The sequence below is a fragment of the Aspergillus chevalieri genome, chromosome 1 (genome assembly GCF_016861735.1).
Source record: "Aspergillus chevalieri M1 DNA, chromosome 1, nearly complete sequence".
NCBI classification, from domain to species: Eukaryota; Fungi; Ascomycota; class Eurotiomycetes; order Eurotiales; family Aspergillaceae; genus Aspergillus; species Aspergillus chevalieri.
Window position 1 is genome coordinate 4,131,324 of NC_057362.1, and position 25,277 is coordinate 4,156,600.

Sequence of the window (25,277 nt, forward strand, 5' to 3'; positions counted from 1 at the left end):
CTACCAGTACGGCGGACCACGCACGCCTCCATTCAAATAAGCCGGGCCGACCTCCTGAGCATATCTCTCAGCATAATACTTCCACCGTCCAGTTCTCCATTTGATCTCAAAATTGTCAACCTGCTCCGGACTCATGCGATCCTGGCGCACGACATTCCCCATGTCATCCAGGAAAACGAGCAACACTCCGTCACCCATCAGAGTGCCCATATCTTCGACTAAGATATACGTCACAATACAAGCAATATGGTATGAGACAAATCGTTCCCGAATAACTATTGCGTCGATTTCATCCTGATCAAGGATGTCTTCGTACTGGCCTTCGAGTCTCGTCCAGCGACTGGTGTCTCCCCCGCGTAAACACTGCAGCGCAGCTTCTCGTACGTGTGCGTACTCAGGCCTGGAGGTGTTAATTACTCGCTCGGGGAAAGCCTCCAGCGCCAAGTCGACGTTATCGGTTCCAAATGTGGTGGGATCGTTGAAGATAAGCGAGCCGGGACATGCTGCTTGGTATTTTTCGCACATGAATTCCCTCCAGATTGCGTCGTGCGCGTCTGGGCTGTCGGCATCGTAGCAGATGCGCATCCAGATAGGATTGATGCCCGCCGCTAGAGCAAAACGGCGGAGGCCATCTGGACGGTAGGGGCGGAGGATATGCTCGATCTGTTCCTCTGTCGGGCGTGCAGGGGAGTAGAGTGGAGAATGGGGATCAGTGCGTCGGATGTAGGGCTACGGAGTACCACGTCTATGAGCAACATCGTCCGCGCATTCTTCCAAGAACAGACTTACTTCTCTGCGAATCGCCCCGAGTTGCATAAACTGGCGTGCCAAGCGACGACAGCGCCCTTGGACAGTCTCCCACGCAGAATGCGGATGGGGTACGTGCCATTGCTCCTGGACCCAAGACCCAGTTAATGCCAATGGTTGCGGAAAGATAAGATTATCGTGGAGCCGAACCCACCAGCATGTAAATGTCCAACGGAAGATGTCCCCACTCGGGCACCGGGGGAGTGGAGTGTGGTGGTCCCGTCTGGAGGGCGTAAATCGGCTGCAGCATGTTCACGTTTTCACGAGTTTGATTTCTTCCAAGTTATCTGATCTGGAGGCCATTCCTCGATAGAAACAAGAGCCATATATAAGAATACGCATGTCAGCACGACAGATAAGATGAGCCCAACTCGGCGATCGCGGGGAATTGGGCATACTTCGGAAGAAGCAATGATCCGGAAGAGATAACAGGTGCTTTATTTCCCCCACTTGCCGGGGAGGGAAGTTGGTCGGCATCCCGATCGAGCGATCTGCAGGCACATCGACTAAGTACCGAGAGTTACGGCTATTGATTAGCTAGCATAGCAGGCAGAGACACGCTGGCTATGGGAGCATTGGGGTATTGACAGGGAATCAGCCAACTCTTCAGGCATTGCAGACTGCGTCAAGATGCCGCGCCATTGCTTGGTCATGCTTGTTTGTGCCCTTGTCCCATGAACCAGGTCACGCTTGATGCGTCTGTTGAATATTCTATGCCATTCTGCGAGGTGTGGCTATCCTGCAGACGAGTCGCTCATCTCCGAATAAGGATGGTGTATGTAGCGAACCGTATTCATCGTTATTCTTTGGGATACAGAATGAGACGAACAAAGCAAGCAAGCATGAGACACGCTGTCCCATGTCAACAACAGGGTATCTATCTGGGAGCAACTTACTCCAAATCTCCAGGAGTGCAAACTGTATCCAAGGATGACTGGCTGCTGGTTTGTGTCCCCCCCCCCCTTTTGCGCCCTGCTGCAATGTTTCGGGGCAAACAGGCCCAATTCACCTTTCGCATTTGCATTCGACGGGAGGCACAACCTCATCCGCAGACTCGCACAGAATCCGAAGCAGGCTATGTACGGCGAACCGTATTTAGCCTTCAGGGCACCCTACATGCATTGATGAAAAGACAACATGTGAGCAGCAGCGTATCCCGGGAATAGTCAGTTCTCACTTTAGGTGTTGCAGGTCGAATCCCGAGAACTCCCGATTGAATTTGTTTGTGCCCTGAAGCGCTATTTTTTCTGCCGCTCGGTGCATGTCACCCATCTACAAGACCGAATCACGTTTGACACATTGGCTTCTGCATCTTCATTATGCAGCAGGGGCGACAGACTAGCTCAGAATCCGAGAAAAAAGTTTCCGTTACTCCTGTACACATCGCTGCAGAGAGAAGAAGAATTGCCCATCGATGACTTGTCAGTCTCTATTCTTAATTAATCCGTCATTAATAGTATGACCAATAGTAAAACGGCGTTATATACAATTCGTCCAGAGCCAAAAGTTTCGCACCTCATCAGCGAATAAAGGGTATAGAGCACAAACAAACAAATCAAACCTTCCAGAATAGCCTCTCAGCTAGGCGCCCGTCCCTCCAACTCCTGCGGCTGCACATGTTTAGCCCCATCCAACTCCTGCATTCGCGGCCCCTCCACTCCTGGAGCCGGATAACCCGCCATCTGTCCGTACACAGGCTGCTGCATCTGCGCAGAATATGAAACGCCAGGTACACCCGCGGCACCCGCAGCAGCAGCCGAACTCATCATCGTATACCGCCTCTTCCGCTCAAACAATGCCCAACCCATTGCCGTCAGCAGCAACACGCCAAGCGGCACGCCAACGCCGGCACCAATGGCCACGTCTCTCTTATTATTGCTCGAGGGAGATACCGCGGTAGGCGACGCGCAAGTCGCGTTGACTTTGCTCGTTGTGCTGGAGTTCGACAGCAGCGCACGGCCGATGATGACTTTGCCGTCGGGGATTGTGAAGGGCGTTTGGCCGTTTGAGCAGCCGGCGTCGGTTCCGTCGTTGATGATGGCGTTGCAGCAGTAGTCGGCTTGGGTGCCGTTGGCTTTGTAGAGGACGATTGCGCAGCCGGCGTTGGGGTAGTCGGATGCTTTGCATTCATTAGCCTTTTCAACGGGACTTGGTTACTTATGGCAGAAAAGTGCTGTACTCACAGCCAGCGCATTGCGAGGGACAATCAGCGCCCCAACTGCTATCGGTACAGGCACCTCGCGACATCGTATAGGGCTGTCTCTCGACATCCATGCAGTACCCATTGCTTAGACAAATGGCACTCTCGCCGCAGCACGAGGTATACAGACTATCTGTACACGGCACAGTCCCCGAAGCTTCCTGTCCATTGGGATAATAGCAAGTCCGCTCACTTGCAGCAGCAGCGGTGCATGCAAGGGCAATCGCGAGAAATGATCTCTGCAGTAACATCTTGGCGCCTTGGTAAAAAGAATAACAGAAGAATAATCAGTTGAAGATAATTAAAGAGGGAATCGAGCTCCCAGGACAGAAAGGAGCTTTAACTTTTCCCCTAAGACCCTAGTCGCAAGACTGACTCGGATCCATACCACAATGATGATCAATTCCACATAAGAATACGATGGTCGTGATCAATGCGCCGGTATATGTGTCATTCGTCGGTTGACAAGCCACGACTCTCATTTTTCCACAGTGGATGGAGGGACTTTGTGGACCTCTTGACAAGGCGCACTCGCACTGCCTGCACAGCAAACGGCTGAGATGACATGCGAGGCGCTTGGGAATTCGGAATATCATAGTTTACATGTTACCCCTCAATCGATACTCTGCATGGTCATCGACATAAATGAGCGCTGTGCCCCGAATAGCGAGAGATCTCTTGGAAATCAGTCCTCCAGGACGGAAAACTCAGCCGCTGGGGATCTCGGAGAACATCGGGCCAACTATTCCATACTGGGTATAGTTTCTATGGCCATGAGATCCTGGTTGCTTTTTCCGCAGTCGTAAAGACGATATGCTCAATCTGCATTATTATGAATTACTATACTAACTACAAGCAGACCAAAACACCTAAAGCGACAATCATCGGCCTAGAATGCAACCTGCGTACTAAGCCCATCCATCTCCCTCGGAAAGTTCCGATGCTGCGCAACCGCATAGAAAAACTTGCCCACAAAATCCGTCGCATCCTTCGCAATCCTCACCCCCTCCCTAAATGTCTCCGGCTTCTGCACAGCCCTAGCAGTAACAACCCCATACCAATCCAATGGCTCCGCCTTCGCCGGCGTAGCAACCTGCAACCCATCCACCGTTGCCAGATTCTGTCTCACAAAATCCGTCGCTTCGCCCGTGGCCCCGATCGCTTTCAAGTGCCCAAAGGATTCTTGCACCCAGTAGCGCAGCTGGTTGTTGTTCTGGAGCTGCTTGACGTGCGAGCCGCCGGGGATGAAAGTTGCGTCGAACATGGTCGAGCGCTGGCCGTCGTATTGGTGATCCGGGATGACGCCCTTGGAGGTGGTTTTGTTTTCACCTTCGGCGTAGATGGCGGAGCGGCGGGTGCCGATGACGAAGGGGAGGGCGCTGGCGGCGAGGATGGCGGTTTTGAGGGCGGAGAACGCAATGGGGTCGTAGCCGTCGCCGATGAGGATGGCGATGCGGCGGCTGGCGATGGTGGGCTTCTGCGGGGTGAAGTCGGTCTGGGAGAGATGGTAGGCTGTCTTGCCGTGGTTTTGGCGGAGTTGTTTTGAGGGGACTGGGGCGCCGACCATCTCGGCCACTGTCTGTGCGAGTCCTAGATCGATTTCGGCGAGACGGTGGCCGGCAAGGCGTTCGTAGACGGTGGGGTCGTCACAGTGGTCCAGTTCGAAGCTGAGGGCTTTCTTCATGTGGAGGCGCTCAACCGGCGTCATGGAGTTGTAGAACAATTGGGCTTGGTTGTGGTGCTCGCGGAACTTGTCGCTCAAGCCGCGCTTCTTGATACCCACGGTTTGCTGGGGGTAGCTTGAGAAGCCACCCTCGCCGGGCTTGGCTGGCGGCGCGGCTTCGAAGCGGTTGGGCCAGTAGTTGACCGTTCCCTGCGTGATGCGGTGACGCATCTGGCCGTCCCGGTTGAAGTTCAACACAGGGCACACGGGACGGTTGATAGGTAGTTCTTCCCAGTTGATTCCCAGACGGCTTATCTGTGTATCGAAGTAGGAAAAGTTCCGTCCTTGCAGCAACGGATCATCAGAGAAGTCAACCCCGGGAACAATATGGCTGGTACAGAAAGCAACCTGCTCCGTCTGAGGGAAGAACTCGTCCACATTGCGATTCAATTCCAACTCTCCGATAACGCGCAGGGGAATAATATCCTCCGGCCAAACCTTCGAAGCATCCAGGATATCAAAGTCAAAATCATCCTGATTCTCCTCGGGAATAACCTGGATTGCAAAGTCCCATTTCGGATACGCCTTGTTGTCAATGGCCTCCATCAGATCCTTGCGATGGAAGTCCGGGTCCTGACCAGCGAGCTTGAGCGCCTCGTCCCAGACGAGCGAATGCACACCCAGGTGAGGAATCCAGTGGAATTTGACGAAATGGCGCTTCCCTTGCGCGTTGATCAGCGAGAAAGTGTTCACTCCGAATCCCTGCATCATACGGAAAGACCGTGGAATCGCGCGGTCAGACATAGCCCACATGAAGAAATGCGTGGCTTCAGGGTGCATGTACACGAAATCCCAGAAGTTGTTGTGTGCAGTCTGCGCCTGGGGGACTTCATTCTGTGGCTCTGGCTTGACCGCGTGGACTACTACTGTCAGCTATCATCTCCGAACCAAATAATTGGACCAACATACCAAAATCCGGAAATTTGAATGCCTCCTGAATAGGAAAAACAGGGATGTTGTTCCCAACAATATCCCAATTTCCCTCGTCCGTATAGAATTTTACCGCGAAACCCCGAACATCACGAACCGTATCCGCACTTCCCTTACTCCCTTGAACAGTGGAAAAGCGCACAAAAACAGGCGTGTTCCTCGAGGTATCCGTCAAGATCCCGGCATATGTGAGATCCTCAATACTTTCCTTAAGCTTGAAGTTACCAAACGCGCCTGTGCCGCGAGCATGCACAACACGCTCTGGGATACGTTCGTGGTCGAAGCGGTGGATCTAGTCAAATCAGCCTCTACTTCCCTATCACATTTCATAAGGAAGGTTGCATACCCGTTCTCTAGCAATCTGATCTTCCAACAGCGACGGCCCAGTCCTCTTCCCATCATCCATTATTTTGAGCCAGTTATCGGCATTCTCCATCTTCGTGCCATGGTCGGTGGTGACGGGGAGCTTCGTGTGGATGTTTGCAGTGCTTTGCTGCAGATCGACCATCTTCTTGTTCTTGGACGCAGTGTTCTGCACCGCTTCTTGGGCCTTGTGCAGGCCGCCAGCGATAACGGATGCCATTGTTTCAATTGAGTTTACAGAAATTGTTTGTTGGAGAGAAGATGCGGTCAATTGAGCGCGAGGACAATATAAGTTAATGGGGTTATTGACGTTTCTACTTTGGATGACAAGATTACAGGGCACGTTGCGATGACGCGGGGAGGCGTCACGGTGACATTTGTGTGCGTGAGCGGTATGCTCGATTAACTCCTGCAAATCGGGGTTCGATATTATCAATTCATTCCACCAATGATGCTAGCAAAATTTGTGACGGTAGGTCAATCCCGGCCTGCCATTCAGATGAGCCAATTTCGCATTGAACCAAGCGTTCGGCTGAGCGTTTCAGAATTTGACCATGCAGCTGGTTCTCGATCCGTCTTCGTACACTTACGCTTAACGGCCATTGAGGTATTGTACATTTGAAATCAAGCTTTAGATTGATATTGCTCATGGTGATATCACCATACGGAACATAGTCAGGTTCCGATTAATCATACCTTCCCTCTAATTAACTATTTCGGTACGGGGCTTTTCATAGTAAATGCCAGTACTTATTGATTTCACGCACCCACACCGTAGTGGAAATATACTCTTGTATCAACGTATACTTATTTTGATATGGCATTATGACATGGTGACAAAATAAGCAGCTGCCAAGATAAGCTTCCGCGGGGTTCACGAATGTCATTGGTTGACTCGGTAAAAATATCCACATTCCCGATATGTAAGGCATGTCAGTTACGGAATATCTCTCCGTGCATATTTAGGGCTGGTTTGTTTATTATTCAATTAGACTAGTCCATTGAGAGTATAGAAATTGATCATTCAGAATTAGATAATAAGCATACGTCCTTCAAAATACCCCGACATATTACACCCACCACTCAACTCCCAACCCAGAGAATGCTCACTTAGTACTAGGGTTCGGCATCGCCGCCGTATCCGGCCACTGCCGAAACATATCCGCCAAATGATCAATCGGCGCCGTCATAAGCCCCACCGCTGTCTCAAACGGGGGCTTACTCGGCGCACTCGGATGGCTACGCGACGGCACAAACATCTTTGTTCGCCCGAATGTCTTGCTCAGACTGCGGCTGTCTTCATCTGAGAGCGCCTCTTCGAGTTGCGGGAGGTCGGACGTTTCTTCTTCATGAATGTGTTGTGAGAGGTCTTTCATGAGGGATTGGATTGTGGGGAGGAAGGTGGGGTCGGTGGGTTTGAGGTTTTGGAACTTTTTAAGTTGTTCTTTTATCTATTTCATTTGCGAGTAAGGTGAGTATTAGTTCTCTTCATTTCTGGTTTTTTTTTTTTTTTTCAAGGGAGGATAAGAGTAGGGCTTACGGGTTGATGTTCCTTTCGGTCCTTATCTGCGAGGGCAGCGCCGCCTTTGATATGTTTCTCGAACGCCGGATAAACAACCAGCTCCTCGCCGATGGCGTGTCTGGCAAGCTCCCAAGTGAATAGATTCTGGTACTGAGTCTGCTCGGTCTTATCGGTAGACTTGATGATGCGGTCGTAGTACGACTCAATGTCGCGGTGGTCTTGCTTGATGGCGTTGATGATGCGTGGGGTGCCCATTATTGGTGAGTGAGTGACAGTGCGTTTCAATGGGGCTGAGACTGGAGGGAAGAAGTGCTTGTTGAGGAATCGGATGGTCATCATGGCGCTTTTGATTCCAGGGCTTTGAGTAGGGAGGGCTGGGCTATATAGGAATAGGGCCTATGGTGTATTAAAGTTTGTAGATGCAGGGACGTCACGATGAGTGTGGTTGGATATCAAATTTTGTAGTTCCTATTGGATAATAAGCGTTCGACTAACAAGGAAATACTTGGGGAATACAATTGTATACAATGGGTTGAATAAAGACATCATGGCGAGGTCAGCTGTGATGACACTCATGCTTCATCTTAGGAGCGCAGTACGAATGAGCAATTATGATTTATTTTTTGCAGTAGAACACGGGTATCTCACCTAACTAACCTAACGTAGCTAGAGAACCAATCCAAAATGCGTAACTAATCCGAAGGAGAAAGCGTACTGACAAGATCCACAATCTCCCGTTGCCCCTTCTCCGTGAGCATCTCCTACAACTCATAAACATTATTATGAAACAGAGCAGACAACTCCAGCCTATTCCCCCTCTGCTGTTTCCCTGTTTCTGTAACCTCTGTCAATTCAAAATCAACCATCGTCACATCTTTCGTCTCCGGACAGTACAAAACATTATGCGGTCCACGGTCCAAAGCATAGACACCCATCACACGCAGAAAAATTACATCCCTCCTGCACTGTGTGTATATACGAAATTTTCCTTCAGGTGGACAGTTCACCTCGTATACAGTAATGGTTGAGTTTTTCTCCTTTGACTTTGGAGAGGATGATGATATAACCTGAGGGAAACTTGGAGGATCAGATTCTCTCGCCGTATGCGAGCATTTGAGGCGAAGAACTCGTAGCCTTCGGGTTTCCATTCGTGGGAGACTTCGTATACGGACGCTTCTGAGCCGTAGCTGCGCGGTGGTAATGAAAGTTAGACCTTGGATTCCTTCTTCCTCCTTCGTTTGGTAAGGTTACACACCATTCAACAAGGTACTTGCTCCAGCACTTAGTACCGGGACACCATTCCACGTGATTTCGTATACAACTTTTATCGGCGGAAACTTTGGGCCGTATTTGCTGAATAGTGTTTCCGAGATTCTGTGGACGATGTTCACGTACGAGCGGGTGGTATCGTCTCCCCCCCCAAAGAGGATTATCTCTGTTGTTATTATGTCCTTTTATATCATGCACTGGCTCAGATGCATCGGGGTGTAGTTTACGGTAATGTGTACGAGGTGTATAGATGCGTTCGCGCAGCTACTCTAGCTATTAGTCTCACATATAAGGCAAGCAAGCAAGCAGCTTACCAGGCGATGACTATTTCCTCGATGGATTACCCTCATCCCCGGACGCAAAGGCACAAAAGGCCATGAAACATTCGCGAACAGATAGATTGATCGCTTTCTCGCCGATTATAGGAGAGAGTTCGAAACGGTGATTTTCCGTTCGTCGGATGAAGATAGTCGACTCATAGGTAGATAAGAGGCTATACCTGAGGCAGTCATCTCCCATGTACTTTACCAGTTGGCCTAGTCATTGGTTAGCCATGTGCTACTGGTATGGCTTGACGTACCGATATGTGACTCGAGAGCTCGGATAGACTATATATTCCGTTGATACCACGTGAGATCTAAATTCCAAGCAGTATCAGATTCCCAACAGCAAGTGATTTCGCCCTGTAATTCTGCCTCTGAAGCCTAAACAACACCACATCCGGAGACGTATCCTTGTATGGCTGCCTAGCGTGTAAATCTCAGAACTTAAGATCAGTGAACTTTGCAGCTCGGAGAGCCTTCAACACTGGATCCAATACATGCTTAGGAAATCTCGCTAGGCAAATCTGCTTGCTTCCTATTAGAAAAATTGTAGTGCTGAGGATGAGTCTCCACCTGACTCTGTCGGGATGTTGCCCGCGAGCTTCAGTGTTTGAATTGTGTTCTGAATATCTTGCGCGAAGTTTGGCCATTTGTGTATATGTTTGGCGGATACTCGCTCGTCTGATACGGGTTGTCCGTTTTTTCCCCAGGTGCAGAGGAGCTCAAGGAGAGGTTGCAAAATTAGGTCCTTTGCGGGCTCCATGATGGTTGGTTGATATTTATTGGGCTATCCGTGAGTTTGGGAATATATCTTATATGGTCAGTGTTTTGAGAATTGAAAAAGACAGGCGACAGATGATCTAGTCATCGTTGGCTCATTGCTTAATTGCCTGATGGTGCCTATTCCCGAATTATATATTTCGTGCGAAAGAGTCATGTTGCATTACACTGCACCAGGACAGTATCATTAAGCGATAAAGGATTGGTGCATAACACCGGAAGGCCTGATGAAAAAAAAATAAAAATAATAAATCAAAGATACAGAAGTACAAAAAAATAAAGCCAAAAAAAAAAATGCATCGTCCGTGAATCGAACACGGGCCTCGTCGATGGCAACGACGAATTCTACCACTAGACCAACGATGCTACTTGTTGAGAAATTTGGCGGAATTTTGATCTATTAGGCTATAGCTTACCCCCCATGGTAAATATGCAAAATCCAGTCAGAATAGCAGACACGGGAAGGAGAGAGCATCCATCAACATATATTACTGCGATGATATCCAAAACTAATTTACAAACAGAAGGCATGCGAGCTCATAAAAAAACTCCTAGTCTTTTCCAATCCGTCCAACCAGCTCCGGCTCCGGAAACCCCTTATACAAACAGTAGTAGTCGATCAATCAAAAACAAAACACGCCATATCAATATCACATAGCACAGTTGTACAGAGTAGAAAAACGTAAAGAAACAATGAATCGTACCTAGGGATCTCGTTTCATCCCACCCATACCAAAATCGTATGTCCCCATGGGTATACCCGTATTCCCGAACATGTCACCGCCGCCTCCGCCGGCGCCGGGGGGATGTTCCATACCCGGTGCTGGGGCGATGGGTTCGAGATTAAATGGCAGGAACCATGCGCTGGGCTGGTAATATTCGCCTGCGCCTGAGGGTGCGGTCGGGTCGAGTTGGCCCGTGAAAATGGCGGCGTCTTGATGGTGTTGGGGCTCCACGCCGTTGGTTGCGGACGGGAGTATTGGTGGGTTATTTGCTGGTGGGGGCGGTGGCGGTGCTTCGAAGGAAGCCGGGTCGAAGCCAGCAAAAGAACCGTAGACAAATTGTCGATCGAGTTGGGGAAGGTGGTCGGATGGGATGTTGAAATCGAGTGGGGAGGGCCCGAATGCTTGCGCGCGGCCGTGGTTGTACATGGCTGGTTGTGGGAATCCAGCTCCAGATGTCCCCAGCATCCCGGGCGAGCTTTCCATGTTCACGTCGACCGTTGACTGTGGTTGAGGTGGCTGCTCGGCGCTGGCGCTATCGACGCGGCTAGCCTTCCTTGAATGTGATCTGCGAGGAACTGCGGTCTGGGGCGTAGGAGAAAGACTTGCGAAGAAGTCTTCCACGCTCTGCAAGTCTGGTTTCTGACCCATGACCGCATCGTCGCCTGTCTCCTTCTGCTTTGCGCCAGGATCCTCCCAGTGCATTCGCGACACTCCGTGAGGGTATTTGTCAAACCAATCGCCGTATTGGAACATGGCAGTGATTTTGCCGCCGTCATGTGTGGCAACCGTGCCCTTGATGGCAGCGTCTGCAAATTGCCGGTATCGATCTTTGGCACTTTCCACCATGTAGTGAAACATGCCCCAATACTTCTTCATCTTGTTCAGGTACCGATAGGTGTGCCGTAAATTTTCTTTGGACCGAGCTTCCAGCTGTGCGTTCTTGGAAAATATCCCCCAGATGTGCACCGTACTGGCAGAGTACGCGCAGTACCCTGCAAATGGTACAGTAAGTGGGTAGGCCGATGCACGGTCGATGAGAACAGAAATGTGATGGGCGGCTTCAACTGCTGCTCGTCCTGCGTTGCTTAAGAAAGCTTTGGGCATATCCCTGGGAGGCCGCCCTCCGGGAGACAGTGGAATCGCAAACTGGTTCAAGAAGAGAATGTTTTGGTGGATAATTATGTGAAGAAAGAGGAATTGGTTTGCGATCCGTTCTGCCGCATGTATTTGGAGGTTTTCGTAGGTGAATAGAAGATGGCTTGGGAGGCTTGCAGAGAACTCGTCAATTTGCCGTTTGAGGCGCGTGTAGCCAGATTCTGGAGACCACAGAGGATGGGGATCTTTCCTCTTCCCTCCAAGATTCAGATAGTCGACAATGCGCCCCCAAATGACCACGGTCTTGATGATGTAGGCCGAGACACCCATGTTTTCCTTAGCATTAGACAGCTGTCCGATGTCATCTGGGACCGGGTTAGGCACATTTCCGTCCAGGTCCTCCGTCGGTCCTGGTATTTCCATGTGGAAATGCGACTCCTTTATGGGAAGCTGAATATGCAAAAACTTCTCGTTTCCTATGGGCGGCCGTTGGCTCCCGGACGAATTGTATCTATCCATCAGCAAGCAGGCCCACATAGTACGCCGTCGAATCTCCCTATCAGTGAAGCTTAGCTGTGACCCGTTGCCGTTACTGTGTTGTAAAAGCGGATCATAATCAAGCTCTCTGTGAAGTTGCAAGGCGTATGCCATCCTCAGAGCCTGGCCTCCAAAAGACCAACTTCGCCCACCATGGCAGGTTCCAAACTCGTGTAATCCCAGTAATAAGAAGACAGTCAGGATGGTGATATTCGGTTCGTCATGGCGACTCAATGCAATGGCAGCGGCAGGATTCGCCCAGTTCTCCCCTCGTAAGAATGGGGGCTCCGAGTTGAGCTGCGGATGCGTCGAGAATCGAGCAGAGACAGAACACACAGCGAGACTCAATACCGGAGGAACGGACCCGGCTCGTAATCTGCGCATAAAACTAGGCTTGTGAAGCAAAAGATACGACTGCCCGTATACACAATCGAAGAATACTTCTGCAAGATGTTCTTGGATCTCCAAGGACGGCAAAAACTCGGCTCCCTCGGTCAGAAGGCTGGATCCGCCATCGCCCGACTTGCTCATAGGAAATGTGTCCTGCGGTGCCCTGCGCTCCTCACGAGTCCAGTCATCCAGCTCCGACGCAAAAGCTTCATCCGCAGACCGTTTCTTCTGACTCTTCGAAGTCGGCTGCCCGGGGGCCGGAGGCCTAACCACAGACCGCCCAATAGCAGTCATATCCCTCGTCTCTTCCTTAGGGATCGTCTTAATAACACGATCCTCCATCCTCTTCAACCGCTTATCCAACATGGCCATATAATCCGTCCGCGGGGCCGCCTTCCTCGTGGTAACCTTGTAGACGCAGGGAATGCGAGACCGCGAACAATGTTTGCACGCGGGCTTCTCGCCCGAGCAGCGAATTTTCTTGCGCCGGCATGCGATACAAGCCAATGGTAAGCGCTTTCGCTCCTTCCCAGCTTTGGTCTTCATCTCGCTCCACGCGGGCTTATCGCTTTCCTGGTTATTACTCTGCGCGGTGTTTCTGCTGCCACCCTGTGCGTCATCCCGGTGCTCGGGGGCTGTTGTTGCGGTGTCGTTTACGGTCTGGACGCTGCCGGGGTCGCGCGAGCTCGCGGGACTCTGAGAGTCAAAATCTTCGACCTGGGCGGCGGCGTCGTCGTGCTGGCTGTACGTCGTTGGGGCGCCTGTGAAGCCCAAGGGCGATTCTTCGGATTCGGGTGGAATCATGACGGGTTCGGATACCCCAACGACAACACCGGGGGCATCGTTGGGAGGGGCGGGAATATGCGTCGTCGAAATGGGATTAAATCCCGAACCGGGAGCTATTCTAGCTCTGTAGATCAGGTTATGAAAAGTCTGGGGAGAGAGCGACGGGTTGAGTCGGTCGGTGGTAATGGTGCGGGTGGATAATATGGGGAACCCGGAGGCAGCTCGGCGGCCAGGATTACTAATCCCGTTCTTCTCGGCCGTCAGAAAAGGGTATATTTCCAATGTTTCTCATGGTAGAAGACAACAGAAGGATACGTATAGAATACATGACAACTAATGTTTTCGATAATACGTAGTACTTAGTATGATAGCGGTCTAGGTATCCTCCTTTGCTAACCCGTACTTCGTTCTATCACATCATGGATCCAACCCCCAAGATGAAATAAAGCACCCATGCGATGCTGAAAGCCTGCGAGGCCGGCGACTCCCAGCATTGCGACATCTATTCCGTTCCCTAACGTGAAACAAGACAGTCAGCCTACATGAGATGATCCACAAGAAAGTGATCACTATGCAGAGGGCAAAGAGGACCGCTGGTGGAGAGGATGTAAGGTAAACTGGGAAAGCAGCAGAAATGAAGGAGAATGGGGCGATGACCCTATATTGCTTCCATCACGGCCCTTTTTAATCGCTGTTAATCAAAGCTTCCCCCAAAGGAAGTCCACTCAAGGACTTGACACGAGAGATTGCAGGCCAGGTATTTGGCTTTGATATCTAAACCAAGACGTGGCACAGTGATTCCAAACCAAAGAACTATAGCTCCTTCGAGTTGAAGCTGGACAACTGAAAAGATTATTTGAGGCGTTATAATCAAGAGCTGTATGAAACGCCCGGATCAAGTGATGAAAGCTTCAGTCTGTCGCTGGAGTTTTCTGGTTCTTGGCTGTTTTAGTTGGGGCTCAAGGTAAGCCGAGTAGTCCTTTCGTGGCAGTTTGAGTTGGCGGTTTGCTTCGTGAGAAGCTCTAGAGCGATTTTGATGATTGTTAGGAAAAGAAATCTGAAATGGGCTAGACAAATGGATTGACAGACGCCCAGGAAGTATCCTTTCAGAAGTATTGGAAAGTATGAATCGGACTTGTAGGGACGTTGCCCTGAAAGTCAATCACACATACAAGACAGTGAATTAGTAGACATGCTAGTACGACTGTATGCGTCGCGATGTAAATATCGTAATGTAACAGTGATGACTATATTCAGAGCAGTTTTGTTGCATTTTCACTCTTCCACATCACAGGTCATCGCTATGTCTGCCATCTGATCGCATACAACTATGAAGACTTTGACCGTTTACCCTTGACAGACGAGTTTTCCAAAGAAGCCGTAATCTCCGATCCCATCACGTAGATATTGTAGCTTGGGAAGATAATCCACAGACCGCTAATCCATGTCAGCAACTACAAGGAGCTGGGACGAGGAAGGGAACATACTTGGGAATAATCCACAAGAAGATCAACGTAAAAATGTCATTGTGACCAATATTCTCAAAGCCAGAGAAAACCTCGTTCAGCCCTACTCATGTCAGCGATATGTCCACAATATAATCGACCAACCAGGTACATGAAACACTCACAATACAAAACCGTCTTCCCCAACGTCATAACAGAAGCACTATACGCAATCAGCAGCGCAGTAGCCCCAACCCTCCCCGCAACAACCCTCTCCTCCTTCAAAAACCCCAAAACCTTCTTTTCCGCCTTCTCCGCCCTCTTCCCCCGTCCCCTCCCACCCGCACTTCCCGCCGACACCGAAACCCCGTACCGATAAACAACCCACAGATAATAACAATAACCCGCCGACTCAAACAAATTCAACACGGTCTGCGCAGCCGTAAAACCATTTCGGGCATTAAACGCTGGCCAGCCGTAGATATAGTCGATGGTACCGTACAGCGCGTAGGGTGTCCATAACGGGGAGTGCAGACTGTTGCCGGGCATGCTGTGCGGGCGCAGGAGCACGTACCCGGAGTCCCAGAGGACGAGCGGGATTGAGAAGATGAGCCAGAGGGTTATGGCGGTTGAGGGGGTGTGGACCCATTTGTTTGTGGTGGTTGTGGTGGTGGTGTCGCGAGGAGGGGAAGGGGAGCGGCGCGGGGGAGAAGGGAAGTCTCGCTTTTGCTGACGCGTTGAAACCATTGCGCTGGCTTTTTAAATGGTCAGGCATATGCTGAAAGTGATTACCTGAGTGACTGAGTAGGAAAGCTGGGAAATTGGCGCGTGGAGTCGTTTCGGGAGGAAGTTCATGCGCTGATGGGGAGATGACGTTGTTTAGCGGACATTTTGACTCGTGGCTCTCCGCATGGTTAGAAAATTGGGAACGCAGCGCATTGGCTGTTCAGTAGTGGTATAGAACGCTATCTCAAAAAATGAGAAGCTGAGAAAAGGTGAAAAGAAGGCCTAGGATCTAGGATCTAGGGCATAGGCAAACACTTCCCTGCCTCAAGCATCTACTCAAACAGTGGACATTCACGTGACCGATGAATGTCACTGCTCGACGCTGATTGGTCAACCCGTTGTAAATCTCAAGTACACGGTAAAAGTAGAAATCTATAGCAGCCATGACAGAGACTCAACCAAGAATATTCATCAGATTAAGTTAAAATCAAGTCTGATTGATTAGATGGCTCCAGCAAAAGAAACAGTGCAGCAGCACTCCACAGAGGATCCAGAATCCTGCACCCCACCCAAAGAAAACAACAATGAACATGACTCTCTAGAATGCCAACGCCCAAGCTCTACGTTCAAGCAGCTGGGACTCCTCGACAAGCTCCTCGCCCTCTGGATATTCCTCGCCATGGCGATAGGGATTATCCTGGGGAACTTCGTACCTAATACCGCGAGAGCGTTGGAGCGGGGAAAGTTCGTTGGGGTTTCTATACCTATTGGTATGTCCATATACCGGAAAGAGAGAAGGTGAAAGATGGCTAACATCAAAAGCTGTCGGCCTGCTGGTAATGATGTATCCTATCCTGTGCAATGTGCGGTATGAGACGCTCCACCGGTCATTTCGTCAGAAAGCGCTCTGGATTCAGGTGGGGTTCAGTGTTGTGGTGAACTGGATCATTGCTCCGTTTTTCATGGTGAGACTTGGCAAGCAATATTCTCATTTGCGAGATGTCTGTGCTAAGACTTGCAGCTTGCGTTGGCGTGGGCGTTCCTCCCAGACGAAAGAGGTCTCAGGGAGGGTTTGATTTTGGTTGGCATTGCACGATGCATTGCAATGGTTGGTTGACTTTCCCCGTTTGCACCTTGAAAGTCTACTGACACCACCAGGTCCTCGTATGGACAGGACTCGCCGGCGGTGATAACGAATACTGCGCCATCCTCGTTGCCATCAACTCGATCCTGCAAATGATCTTATTCGCCCCCCTTGCGATTTTCTTCGTGCGCGTCATCGGCGGCGCAGACAGTGGCTTTGACATCGACTACTCGCTCGTCGCCAAAAGCGTCGGCGTCTTCCTCGGCATCCCTTTGGGCGCAGCCATTGTTACCCGCTTCATGCTGATATTTCTGGTCAACAAGGAGTGGTACGAGAAGAATTTCGTCAAGTGGATCAGTCCGTTGTCGTTGATCGGACTCCTGTTCACGATCATAGTGCTTTTTGCTTCTCAGGGAGGGCGAGTTGTGCATCAGATTGTGTCGGTGGTACGAGTAGCAGCGCCGCTTGTTGTCTACTTCGCCGTTATTTTCTTGATCACGCTGCTGGTGACGCGCCGGTGCGGGTTCGGCTATAGACTGTCGTGCACGCAGAGTTTCACCGCTGCGAGCAACAACTTTGAGCTGGCGATTGCGGTGGCCATCGCAACTTTCGGTGTGGATAGTGACCAAGCACTAGCCGCGACAGTTGGACCTCTCATCGAGGTTCCAGTGCTGTTAAGCTTGGTCTATGTCGTAAAGTGGCTTGGGAGGCGGAGGCAGTGGGAGGCCTAGTTTTAGAACATCACCAGAATCTTGTAATAATAATAATTCTCTCCACAATGAGTTGACGTCGCGATTGAAATCAATCGCCACTTATTTCATCCAGAACCTGGAAAAGAATATGATTCTGCACCCTGCATTCTTCCCCTGTAGCACAGCTCTTCGTAAAGCCAGCCCAGAGCTTCTTCTGTATTTCTGCCAGATCGACCCCACGGGTATTATACTGGTTGATAAGCTCCTCCGCGATCGCACAAAGAGTGGTATTAAGAACATCCTCGTTAGCTGGGAATGACCGATCATCCGCCACACTTCCGCAGATACGGCTCCTCCGAGACACGGATTGATGAGCTATATCCGTCCCATTATCAGGGCTCACCCCTGGCTCACCGATAGAAACTAATCCATCCGGCTTCGCACAACAAACCGCATTGCCATTCGTTTCCTTTTTCAAAGAACAAGAGCGAGCACCCTGCCCCTGTGCTCCCTCAGCTCGCTTCAAAGCCGGAATCGCAACTTTCCTCGCCATCTCAGACTCCCCAGTCGCCTGCAAGTAGCCATGAACAACGCTAGACGGCACACCCACGGCAGTCAGAAGAGATTTCAGCCGTGCATTCTCGGCCTCTAGCCTTTGGACCGTTAGTCGATGTTGAACATCTTTCTGGTGAGCTAGTTCTTTGAACGAAGCGAGTTGCTGCCTCAGCTCGTGTGTGTACTCTTGCTTTCTGGCACGACTTTTGCGCTGGTTCTCGCGGATCCGAGCTAGTTTGTCCTTCTATGATATGTTAGTTGACAGCTTGTGGCAAAAGATATGGTCTTGGGGAGGGGGGTTGCACCCTTTGATCAGTGGCAAATTCCATATTGGTAAGGGAATCTCTGGTAATATGAGCAAAAGCAATGATTGTTAATGTGCAAGCTCTGAAAGTGAAGCTTGAACGTTCGGGATATTGCACCGGAGGAATGCTAAGCCGGCGGATGTCATCGGCCAATCAGGTGAGCTTTATGTTTCAACGACTTAAAAGAACGAATGCAGCTTCTTTCATAAGAAAAATCCACCCCTGGTCTACTCTGTACAAGAGCAGCCAAAAAAAAAAAAAAAGATAAAAACATACAACAGCCGGGATTCGCTGGTGGTCACCCAAACAAGTACTAACCGGCCGGCGTGTGGCTTATGTATGGATAGTAGTTAGGTGGGTGCCTCTAAAAGGTGTGAGATGGTGCGAACTCTTGGCGCTCGCGCGATTAGCGTAGGCGCTCTATAGAGGGTTGCGATACTCTACGGCCACTCACACCCGGTGCGAACCCCACCTCCTTTCTCTACCCCGGTCCAAGTGCTGGCATCATCAATCTGACGGTCAATTGAAGGTGAAGTTCCAGTCCGCTTCTGGGATCAATCTGGGTCCAAGGAGCTTGCTCAAGGCTCGCAGGAACACAACCGACTATCCTGTGAGCTAGGCTGAGATCCACAGGAGATTGAAGGCTCCCATGAACAACCCTCAAATCAGGATTTAGTTCGGAACCATGGAGGTATAGCTACTATCTTCGAAAATCTCTAGTTTTATAACTTTATTCCCCAAAGGCTTGGTGTATCAGAGCTGATTGAATAAGCACCTTGTCAATAGTGTCCATAAAAGATCTTTCAGGTTTACTTCCAGATACATGTCTACCTCCTCACTGGTCAACTCACCTCTGACCTGTGCGTATTGCCCTTATTTGACTGTAATCCTTGCCTGAGACTTTGATGGGCAACACTTGCCATATTTTGATTAGGGCTGGTATACTTTGCAGTCAGCTTCAGTTTCACATACCTTTATGGGACCCTCTCCTGTTTTGCCGTTGTCCTTGCTCATTTACTTTAACCACCTGACAAGGCGTCTTTCTCAAAGTTAGTTACTAACTTAGTTTGCTCTAGGGCAAAAAAGTGTATCAATGACAAGGAAAAGAGAAAGAACAGAAATGACAGATACAACTTTTGCTTTCTCTATTTCCACTTGTACCCTGTTGCCACGGGCTCAGCCTAGTAGATGAAATGAGATAGTATTTTCAATCTAAAAGGTAGCCATAAGGCGAGGATATTGGCCCTAAAGAGTAAAGAGAAGGAGAAGAAGCCACAGGGGCGAGACAAAGGAAACCAGGTGAATTCATCTGATTGCTTGAAAGTTGATAAGTTGGTTACAGCTAACAGAGATACCACAATAAAAGACGGATGCAAGTAAACAATACAATAACCCATGTTATCCCTGCCTCTTGTCAATTTCTTAGATGCACAGACATCATAAGAACTTTCTGATAGTTATACAACTGCAATTCAGAATAATCATTGATGAATACAGCATGCCACAGCTTAGGCTCAGAGAACTCTATCACGTCGTCAGTGATATGAAATCATGGATACTGAATTGGATTATTGGACACTGAGTAAGAACATACCTTTGGTTGGTAGAGAAGTCGCACAGTCAATTATGATCCAATCCTCAATCATCTTCTCCTTCAGCCAGGCATGATATTTGCCACCCTCCTTGAATCGAGAGATATGTTCATCAACTTTATCATGATCTCTCAACAATTCAATCGCCCATTTCTTTTCTGGGATATAGAAATCCACTCGACCATCCTTAGTTCTTGACCATTCACTGGATATCGATACACCTCGCCCTGCTACACGGGTGAATCCACTGTAGAATTCATCTTGGTATTGGGCTTCCACAGGTCTGGGTTGTGATGCAGTTGATATTTTTTTGCCCTCAGCTGAACGCCTCAAGATCCTGATGGAGAATTCACGGAGAATCTCTTTACACAATTTTGGTAGTGACTCAAATCTGGCAGGCAGGGTTATTGGAATTGTGCCAATAAAATATTCGATGTATCTAAGATGGTCAGATTAGAACAACAATAGGGGCATGCGAGAAGAATTACTTTTCATGTAAGCGTGATGGCAGAACTGCAATATCATCACCATCCAGAGCTACCCTGTGAATCCAACCTTTCTGATAACAGAACTTGATGCTTGGATCATTGATATCAAATGGAATACTCCCTTCTTCTGCGATTTTGCACAACGTGTTGGAGATTCCATTTGTGGCTCTTGATATACATGGAAAGGAGCGATTAACTGGCTTGATGCTTAGCTTCTCAAAGACTGTGGCAGTGTCCTCCAGGAACCAGATGACATGATCTTCTGTCAAGGTCCTTATATGTCCACGCTTGATGTCGTGGCGATAGGTCTGAAACTGTTAGCTTCTTTGCTCAAATATGGCCTCTCAAAACGCCCAATATTCCCGGGGAAGTTCAGCTAATAAAATAATTGTAGAGACATTTGGCACATACCTCATAAACTACATCAACTATGGATGTCACTGCTCCTGGATGGCCACTTGATACTGCAAATATATACTCCAGGGCACCTTCATCGAATTTGAACCTCTCTTCATATTGAAATGTAAGCAACCGTGAAACGACATCCTTGAACTCTTCTTTGTCATAAAATAGACCAATAGGTGGTGAGTCTTGCTGGCTTTGTGGTGTCAGTGAGATGCATTGTTGGTTAGCAAGCTTGACTGGAGTGAAGAATGTTTGATCTGGACCTGCTGCCGGACTGCCGTAAGAGCAGAAAAGACATAGTTGAAATTTATAAATATAGGTAGGAGTCTGTCTCTCTTTGAGGATTGTGTTCCAGAGCGTATCATCACTGTAGGTCGCCTGTGCCTCATCCACAATAATAACAGTGTTTGATGTCAAAACCCAAGAGAGATCATGTTCAGATTTTGATGAAGTCACAGGGAAACTAGTGGAGACACCTTCTAGTTCCTTATTCTTTTTTTTGACAAGCTCAATAAGACTGCCCCAAGGATCTTCAGAGTCAAGTTCCTCCCATTTCTTGATTAAGAAAGCCTTTCTTCCCTCTTTGCGATAGTAGTCTCTCAAAAGTTCAGAGAGACGTGTTTTCCCACTGGCTGGAGTTCCACGCACATGGACTATATTCACTTCATCCAAAATAGCCGCAAGTTTCGACACTGTACGCTCTCGAGGGCATATCAATTGATTCTCTGTGATGGGATGTGTCCAAGGTACATTCACTGCATGTGATTGTTAAATATAAGCATGAAAAGATCATTAAGAATGAGATATTCTCACCACTTTGTGATTCAGAGCGCTTCCGTTTCCATGTAGTGGTATCTCCGCTCACAACAACAACAATATCCACATCTGAATCCTTGCTTTCGGGGAAGAGTGGGTTGGACGTGATCATTCGGCGTGGATGTAAGAATTCACCATCATCAATCCTGAACTCCTCTTCATGATTGAGTTGCACCACAGGGCTGTAGAGGATGAGATCGCCATAGTCAGATGCATCTTTCTTGGCATGTGCTGGTGCATGGTCCAAAATCTTCTTCATGAGTGTCTCAATATCGTCTTGGTCTGCAACACACTCTATAGAGAATGGCCGCCTAAGATTGCCAGGGACAGCGCACCATAATTTGCGAGTACGTGGTCGAGACATTGTCAAAGATTGGATTGGGTTGAGCACCCAGCTGGTGATGGCAGCGGCCATTGTAAGATAAGGACTAGAAGTGCACCTGCCTGACGAGAACAAGGATTGCACCTGCCTAATAAGGGCGAGAAATGCACCTGCCTGACAGACAATACTGTAAGAAGAGGCTTGCTGATGCCTTGTTACACATACAGGCAAGCGACACGTGTTAGTCTTCTATTCAGGACTATTTCAAGTCAATCGGGAAAGGACTTGGCAGGGAATAGGATGTAGTAAGATGAGAACAAGATGATCATTAGAGATGCATGGTTTGGAAAGGAAGACGTACGGAATATACTACCGCCGCCGCCGTTGCCGCCTGACGAAAGCTGAATAAAGGCCGGATGGATAAATAGTCGGCCCGAGTGGCGAGGTCACTATACGTATATATATATGGTCGACTGGCCCATACATGTCGAAGATTAAGCACTCATTCTATTATCAAGGTGTCTATAGGTTTCAATATCATATCCTTCTGATTAAATAAGACTCTTTGCCACATAGCCTCGTGCAGTCCGGATTATCGACTCCCCGATTCCCCGATTTCTGAGCTACCCGCTCGTTTCACCGCCAAGGAATGTGAGCATGTGATATTAGTGTGCTGATTGGTTGATTGGTTGATTATATCATACGTCATTCCAGCGGCGGGACATGATACCGTGTCCACAGATCACGCCACCTCAAAAACGTGGACGCGTGACACTTATGACCGCCAAGACCATTAATCAGCGAGGACGTGACACGCGATTTATTCAAATACAATACCCATTACTCTGAATTTCAATTTCAATTTTCTTCTTATGTTACAGTTGTATGTGATTTCAAAGTATACGTTGATCTTCTCATTACTATGGATCCTCAGCCTGAAATCTTCAATTTAGAAGATTTTACTTCATCAAGTCCAGAGACTGATCCCAATGTCGAGGTATTTATTTTAATTGAGTATTTGTTAACTGATTGCTAACGGCTCAATGCGGAAATAGGGCATTCCTGTACAACTCACAAATTCAAAAAGCCATTCTCTCCAGACATCAAAAATTGAATATATTGATGACTTACCAGAGTATCCGACAAGTCATATTCATGGATATTCATATGTTGTTGCATCTAGAGGGCGATCACAGAATGAAATGGAGCAGCTTGTTCATGAGGTACTGTTGAGTACTTTCTAATTGCTTTTAAAGTGCTTGCTAATCAGTTACAGATTCAATACTCACGGCGTCAACAACATGGACCAAGGAGACCAGTCAAATGCCCATTTTTCAACTGTTTAGTTAAAAGATGGACTTGGAAATGCTCTGGTATCTACGCATGTGAATTTTTGAATCCATTTCTTCAATCCTATCATCATACATTTGTTGATGAGGATTGTTGGGATGTGATTCGAAATACTCAGAGGAATATCCAAATCCTGGAGGCAAATATTGGAAAACGAAATGCATACAGGTATTTAAACATCTCCTAAACAGCTTTGAAGCAATTACTAAGTACTTCTAGCTATTATCGGTCAAAAAATGAATTTTTCAATAAGGGTTATGCATGCATTGACCAGCTTCCAACTTGCAAGCCAGTTTTTAAGCGGCATACCCAAATGGTTGGTTAAATCTTTTTACAATGCTCCAAGTGATTTCTAACTAGTCATAGAATGTCCATGGTGAATTTCCACCATATATTGGCTGTAGTAATGGATCCAATGAGTTTTTAACAAAACATCATCGAGGATCTATTCAAGGCCATACATCAATTGATCTACAGTTCCTTGAGGACCTTTTTAATCATGATATTATGCCACCAACTGAAGAATGTGGTGTTTTTGAATCATTAGCATCCCGACGAAAGTATTGCGGTAAGTGTTTTTTAAGTGATTGTCAATCACCTATTAACTGGTTAAAGATCGAGATCACCTTCAGGGGCCAGGCAGACTACAGCATACTTCCTGTGGTGTTATTTTTACTGCTTTAGTGCCAGTTGATATCAATGAATGTCCATATATCCTCTTTACATCCCATGGAATTCACCAGCATCCACCTCCACCACCAAGCAAGGCACCAGAACGAATTTTACAAGGGGTTAAAAGGATTATCCAACAAATACAAGACCCGAGTTTGACCACAGGTAAGTGGTTGGTTCTCAAGTGATTGAATAATACATACTAACTAGTGTTAGCACAATTTCTTCGAAGTCCACAACTAGAGGCATTTTGTCAGCAGTATGGTGCTTCTACATTAGCAGAGATCCACTCTAGCTTCTGTAATAAAGACCGAATTGCAACAATTATCCAGAAACAACGACTTCTTTCATACCCTAATGGACAGGATATTAATGGGTTGCTATTCCTACAGAACCGGGATTCGCTAATCAATGTAAGTGGTTCTAATCATCCATTGCCTCATTGAATGACTATTAGAATGCTAATGAAGTGCCTAGGAATACATTCAAGAGAAATATCATGATTCTCAAGGTACAATGGTATTTTGTGCCTTCAAGGATCAGATTGACTTATTATCAACTTTATCTTCATTTGAAATTGATATGTCTTTCAAGCGAATTCGATCCAAAGAGATGAATGAGGTTCTTTTTGCAACATTCATGCCAGATCAATGCAAAAGTTAGTATCTGCATAACTGCTTGAGAGCTACTTGCTAACCACTTGGCAACTAGTCATAACTTTACTTCGAGTCTTTACCAGTGAGGATTCTACTGAAGGTTACTATTTACTTTTCAAGCGAGCATTCCATCTTATTGAGAAGGTTTCTGGACGACCAGTTCTATTTGATCCAATTCATGGATCTGGGATTCATGGTATTATTGTTGATATGGACACAAAACAGTACACAGGTAAGCACTCCTGAAGTACTTTTGATGCAGTTACTAAGTAATCAGGGCTTGGGCAATATCTTTCTGAAATTGATCCTCAACACCAAGATCCTACATGGCAGTTACAGCATATTATCATATTCTGTCGTGTTCATTTTCAACGCTCAATTTTAAAGGCAATTGGGACTAAAAATAAAGGATCAGGCCTTTGGAGTCGCATGATGAGTCTCCTAGATTGCCAGTCAGAGGCTGAGTATGATGAGTTGATTAAACTACTGATACGTTAGTATTGAAGTGGTAATAAACCACTCAATAAGTACTTGCTAACTATCGAATAGAATATGAATCGCCAGCAGTCCAGACCTGGGCCATACAAAAAAAGAGTGCAGTTATTAAGGCAGGTCTAAATGAATCATGCTCAAAAATTCAGCCACATTATTTTAATATTCTACGAAACCATACAAATGCTGTTGAGCAATCACACCAAAAATCATATGCTTCAGGGAAA

At 48.0% G+C, this 25,277-nt stretch overlaps 9 protein-coding genes and 1 non-coding gene across 10 annotated transcripts; 1 reads left to right on the forward strand and 9 right to left on the reverse strand.

The window, feature by feature from the left end:
• On the reverse strand, positions 1 to 1,057 carry ACHE_11434A (uncharacterized protein; the record flags this gene model as incomplete). The annotated part of the gene is made up of 3 exons (XM_043276003.1): positions 1 to 729; positions 790 to 894; positions 962 to 1,057. The coding sequence occupies 3 exons, from the start codon at positions 1,055 to 1,057 to the stop codon at positions 1 to 3; spliced, it is 930 nt and encodes a 309-aa protein (XP_043132554.1).
• Positions 1,058 to 2,384: 1,327 nt separating this feature from the next.
• ACHE_11435A (uncharacterized protein) lies at positions 2,385 to 3,258 on the reverse strand (the record flags this gene model as incomplete). The annotated part of the gene is made up of 2 exons (XM_043276004.1): positions 2,385 to 2,926; positions 2,991 to 3,258. 2 exons carry the CDS (start codon positions 3,256 to 3,258, stop codon positions 2,385 to 2,387), a joined length of 810 nt encoding a protein of 269 aa, XP_043132555.1.
• A 638-nt stretch (positions 3,259 to 3,896) lies between these two features.
• Positions 3,897 to 6,243, reverse strand: catA (catalase catA; the record flags this gene model as incomplete). Its single annotated transcript, XM_043276005.1, has 3 exons — positions 3,897 to 5,590; positions 5,640 to 5,952; positions 6,007 to 6,243. 3 exons carry the CDS (start codon positions 6,241 to 6,243, stop codon positions 3,897 to 3,899), a joined length of 2,244 nt encoding a protein of 747 aa, XP_043132556.1.
• An 886-nt stretch (positions 6,244 to 7,129) lies between these two features.
• On the reverse strand, positions 7,130 to 7,884 carry ACHE_11437A (hemerythrin domain-containing protein; the record flags this gene model as incomplete). The annotated part of the gene is made up of 2 exons (XM_043276006.1): positions 7,130 to 7,474; positions 7,564 to 7,884. 2 exons carry the CDS (start codon positions 7,882 to 7,884, stop codon positions 7,130 to 7,132), a joined length of 666 nt encoding a protein of 221 aa, XP_043132557.1.
• Positions 7,885 to 10,212: 2,328 nt separating this feature from the next.
• Positions 10,213 to 10,283, reverse strand: ACHE_t10025A. The gene has a single exon. It is a non-coding gene; the product is annotated as a tRNA-Gly (tRNA).
• Positions 10,284 to 10,621: 338 nt separating this feature from the next.
• ACHE_11438A (putative C6 transcription factor) lies at positions 10,622 to 13,468 on the reverse strand (the record flags this gene model as incomplete). The annotated part of the gene is made up of 1 exon (XM_043276007.1): positions 10,622 to 13,468. The coding sequence occupies one exon, from the start codon at positions 13,466 to 13,468 to the stop codon at positions 10,622 to 10,624; it is 2,847 nt and encodes a 948-aa protein (XP_043132558.1).
• A 1,310-nt stretch (positions 13,469 to 14,778) lies between these two features.
• On the reverse strand, positions 14,779 to 15,642 carry ACHE_11439A (uncharacterized protein; the record flags this gene model as incomplete). Its single annotated transcript, XM_043276008.1, has 3 exons — positions 14,779 to 14,887; positions 14,938 to 15,019; positions 15,081 to 15,642. 3 exons carry the CDS (start codon positions 15,640 to 15,642, stop codon positions 14,779 to 14,781), a joined length of 753 nt encoding a protein of 250 aa, XP_043132559.1.
• A 484-nt stretch (positions 15,643 to 16,126) lies between these two features.
• ACHE_11440S (arsenic resistance protein) lies at positions 16,127 to 17,436 on the forward strand (the record flags this gene model as incomplete). Its single annotated transcript, XM_043276010.1, has 4 exons — positions 16,127 to 16,391; positions 16,444 to 16,586; positions 16,643 to 16,729; positions 16,780 to 17,436. The coding sequence occupies 4 exons, from the start codon at positions 16,127 to 16,129 to the stop codon at positions 17,434 to 17,436; spliced, it is 1,152 nt and encodes a 383-aa protein (XP_043132560.1).
• Positions 17,437 to 17,506: 70 nt separating this feature from the next.
• Positions 17,507 to 18,281, reverse strand: ACHE_11441A (bZIP transcription factor; the record flags this gene model as incomplete). The annotated part of the gene is made up of 2 exons (XM_043276011.1): positions 17,507 to 18,196; positions 18,258 to 18,281. 2 exons carry the CDS (start codon positions 18,279 to 18,281, stop codon positions 17,507 to 17,509), a joined length of 714 nt encoding a protein of 237 aa, XP_043132561.1.
• Positions 18,282 to 19,671: 1,390 nt separating this feature from the next.
• On the reverse strand, positions 19,672 to 21,973 carry ACHE_11442A (ATP-binding protein; the record flags this gene model as incomplete). The annotated part of the gene is made up of 5 exons (XM_043276012.1): positions 19,672 to 19,781; positions 19,852 to 20,288; positions 20,338 to 20,645; positions 20,749 to 21,497; positions 21,556 to 21,973. 5 exons carry the CDS (start codon positions 21,971 to 21,973, stop codon positions 19,672 to 19,674), a joined length of 2,022 nt encoding a protein of 673 aa, XP_043132562.1.
• Positions 21,974 to 25,277: the final 3,304 nt, after the last annotated feature.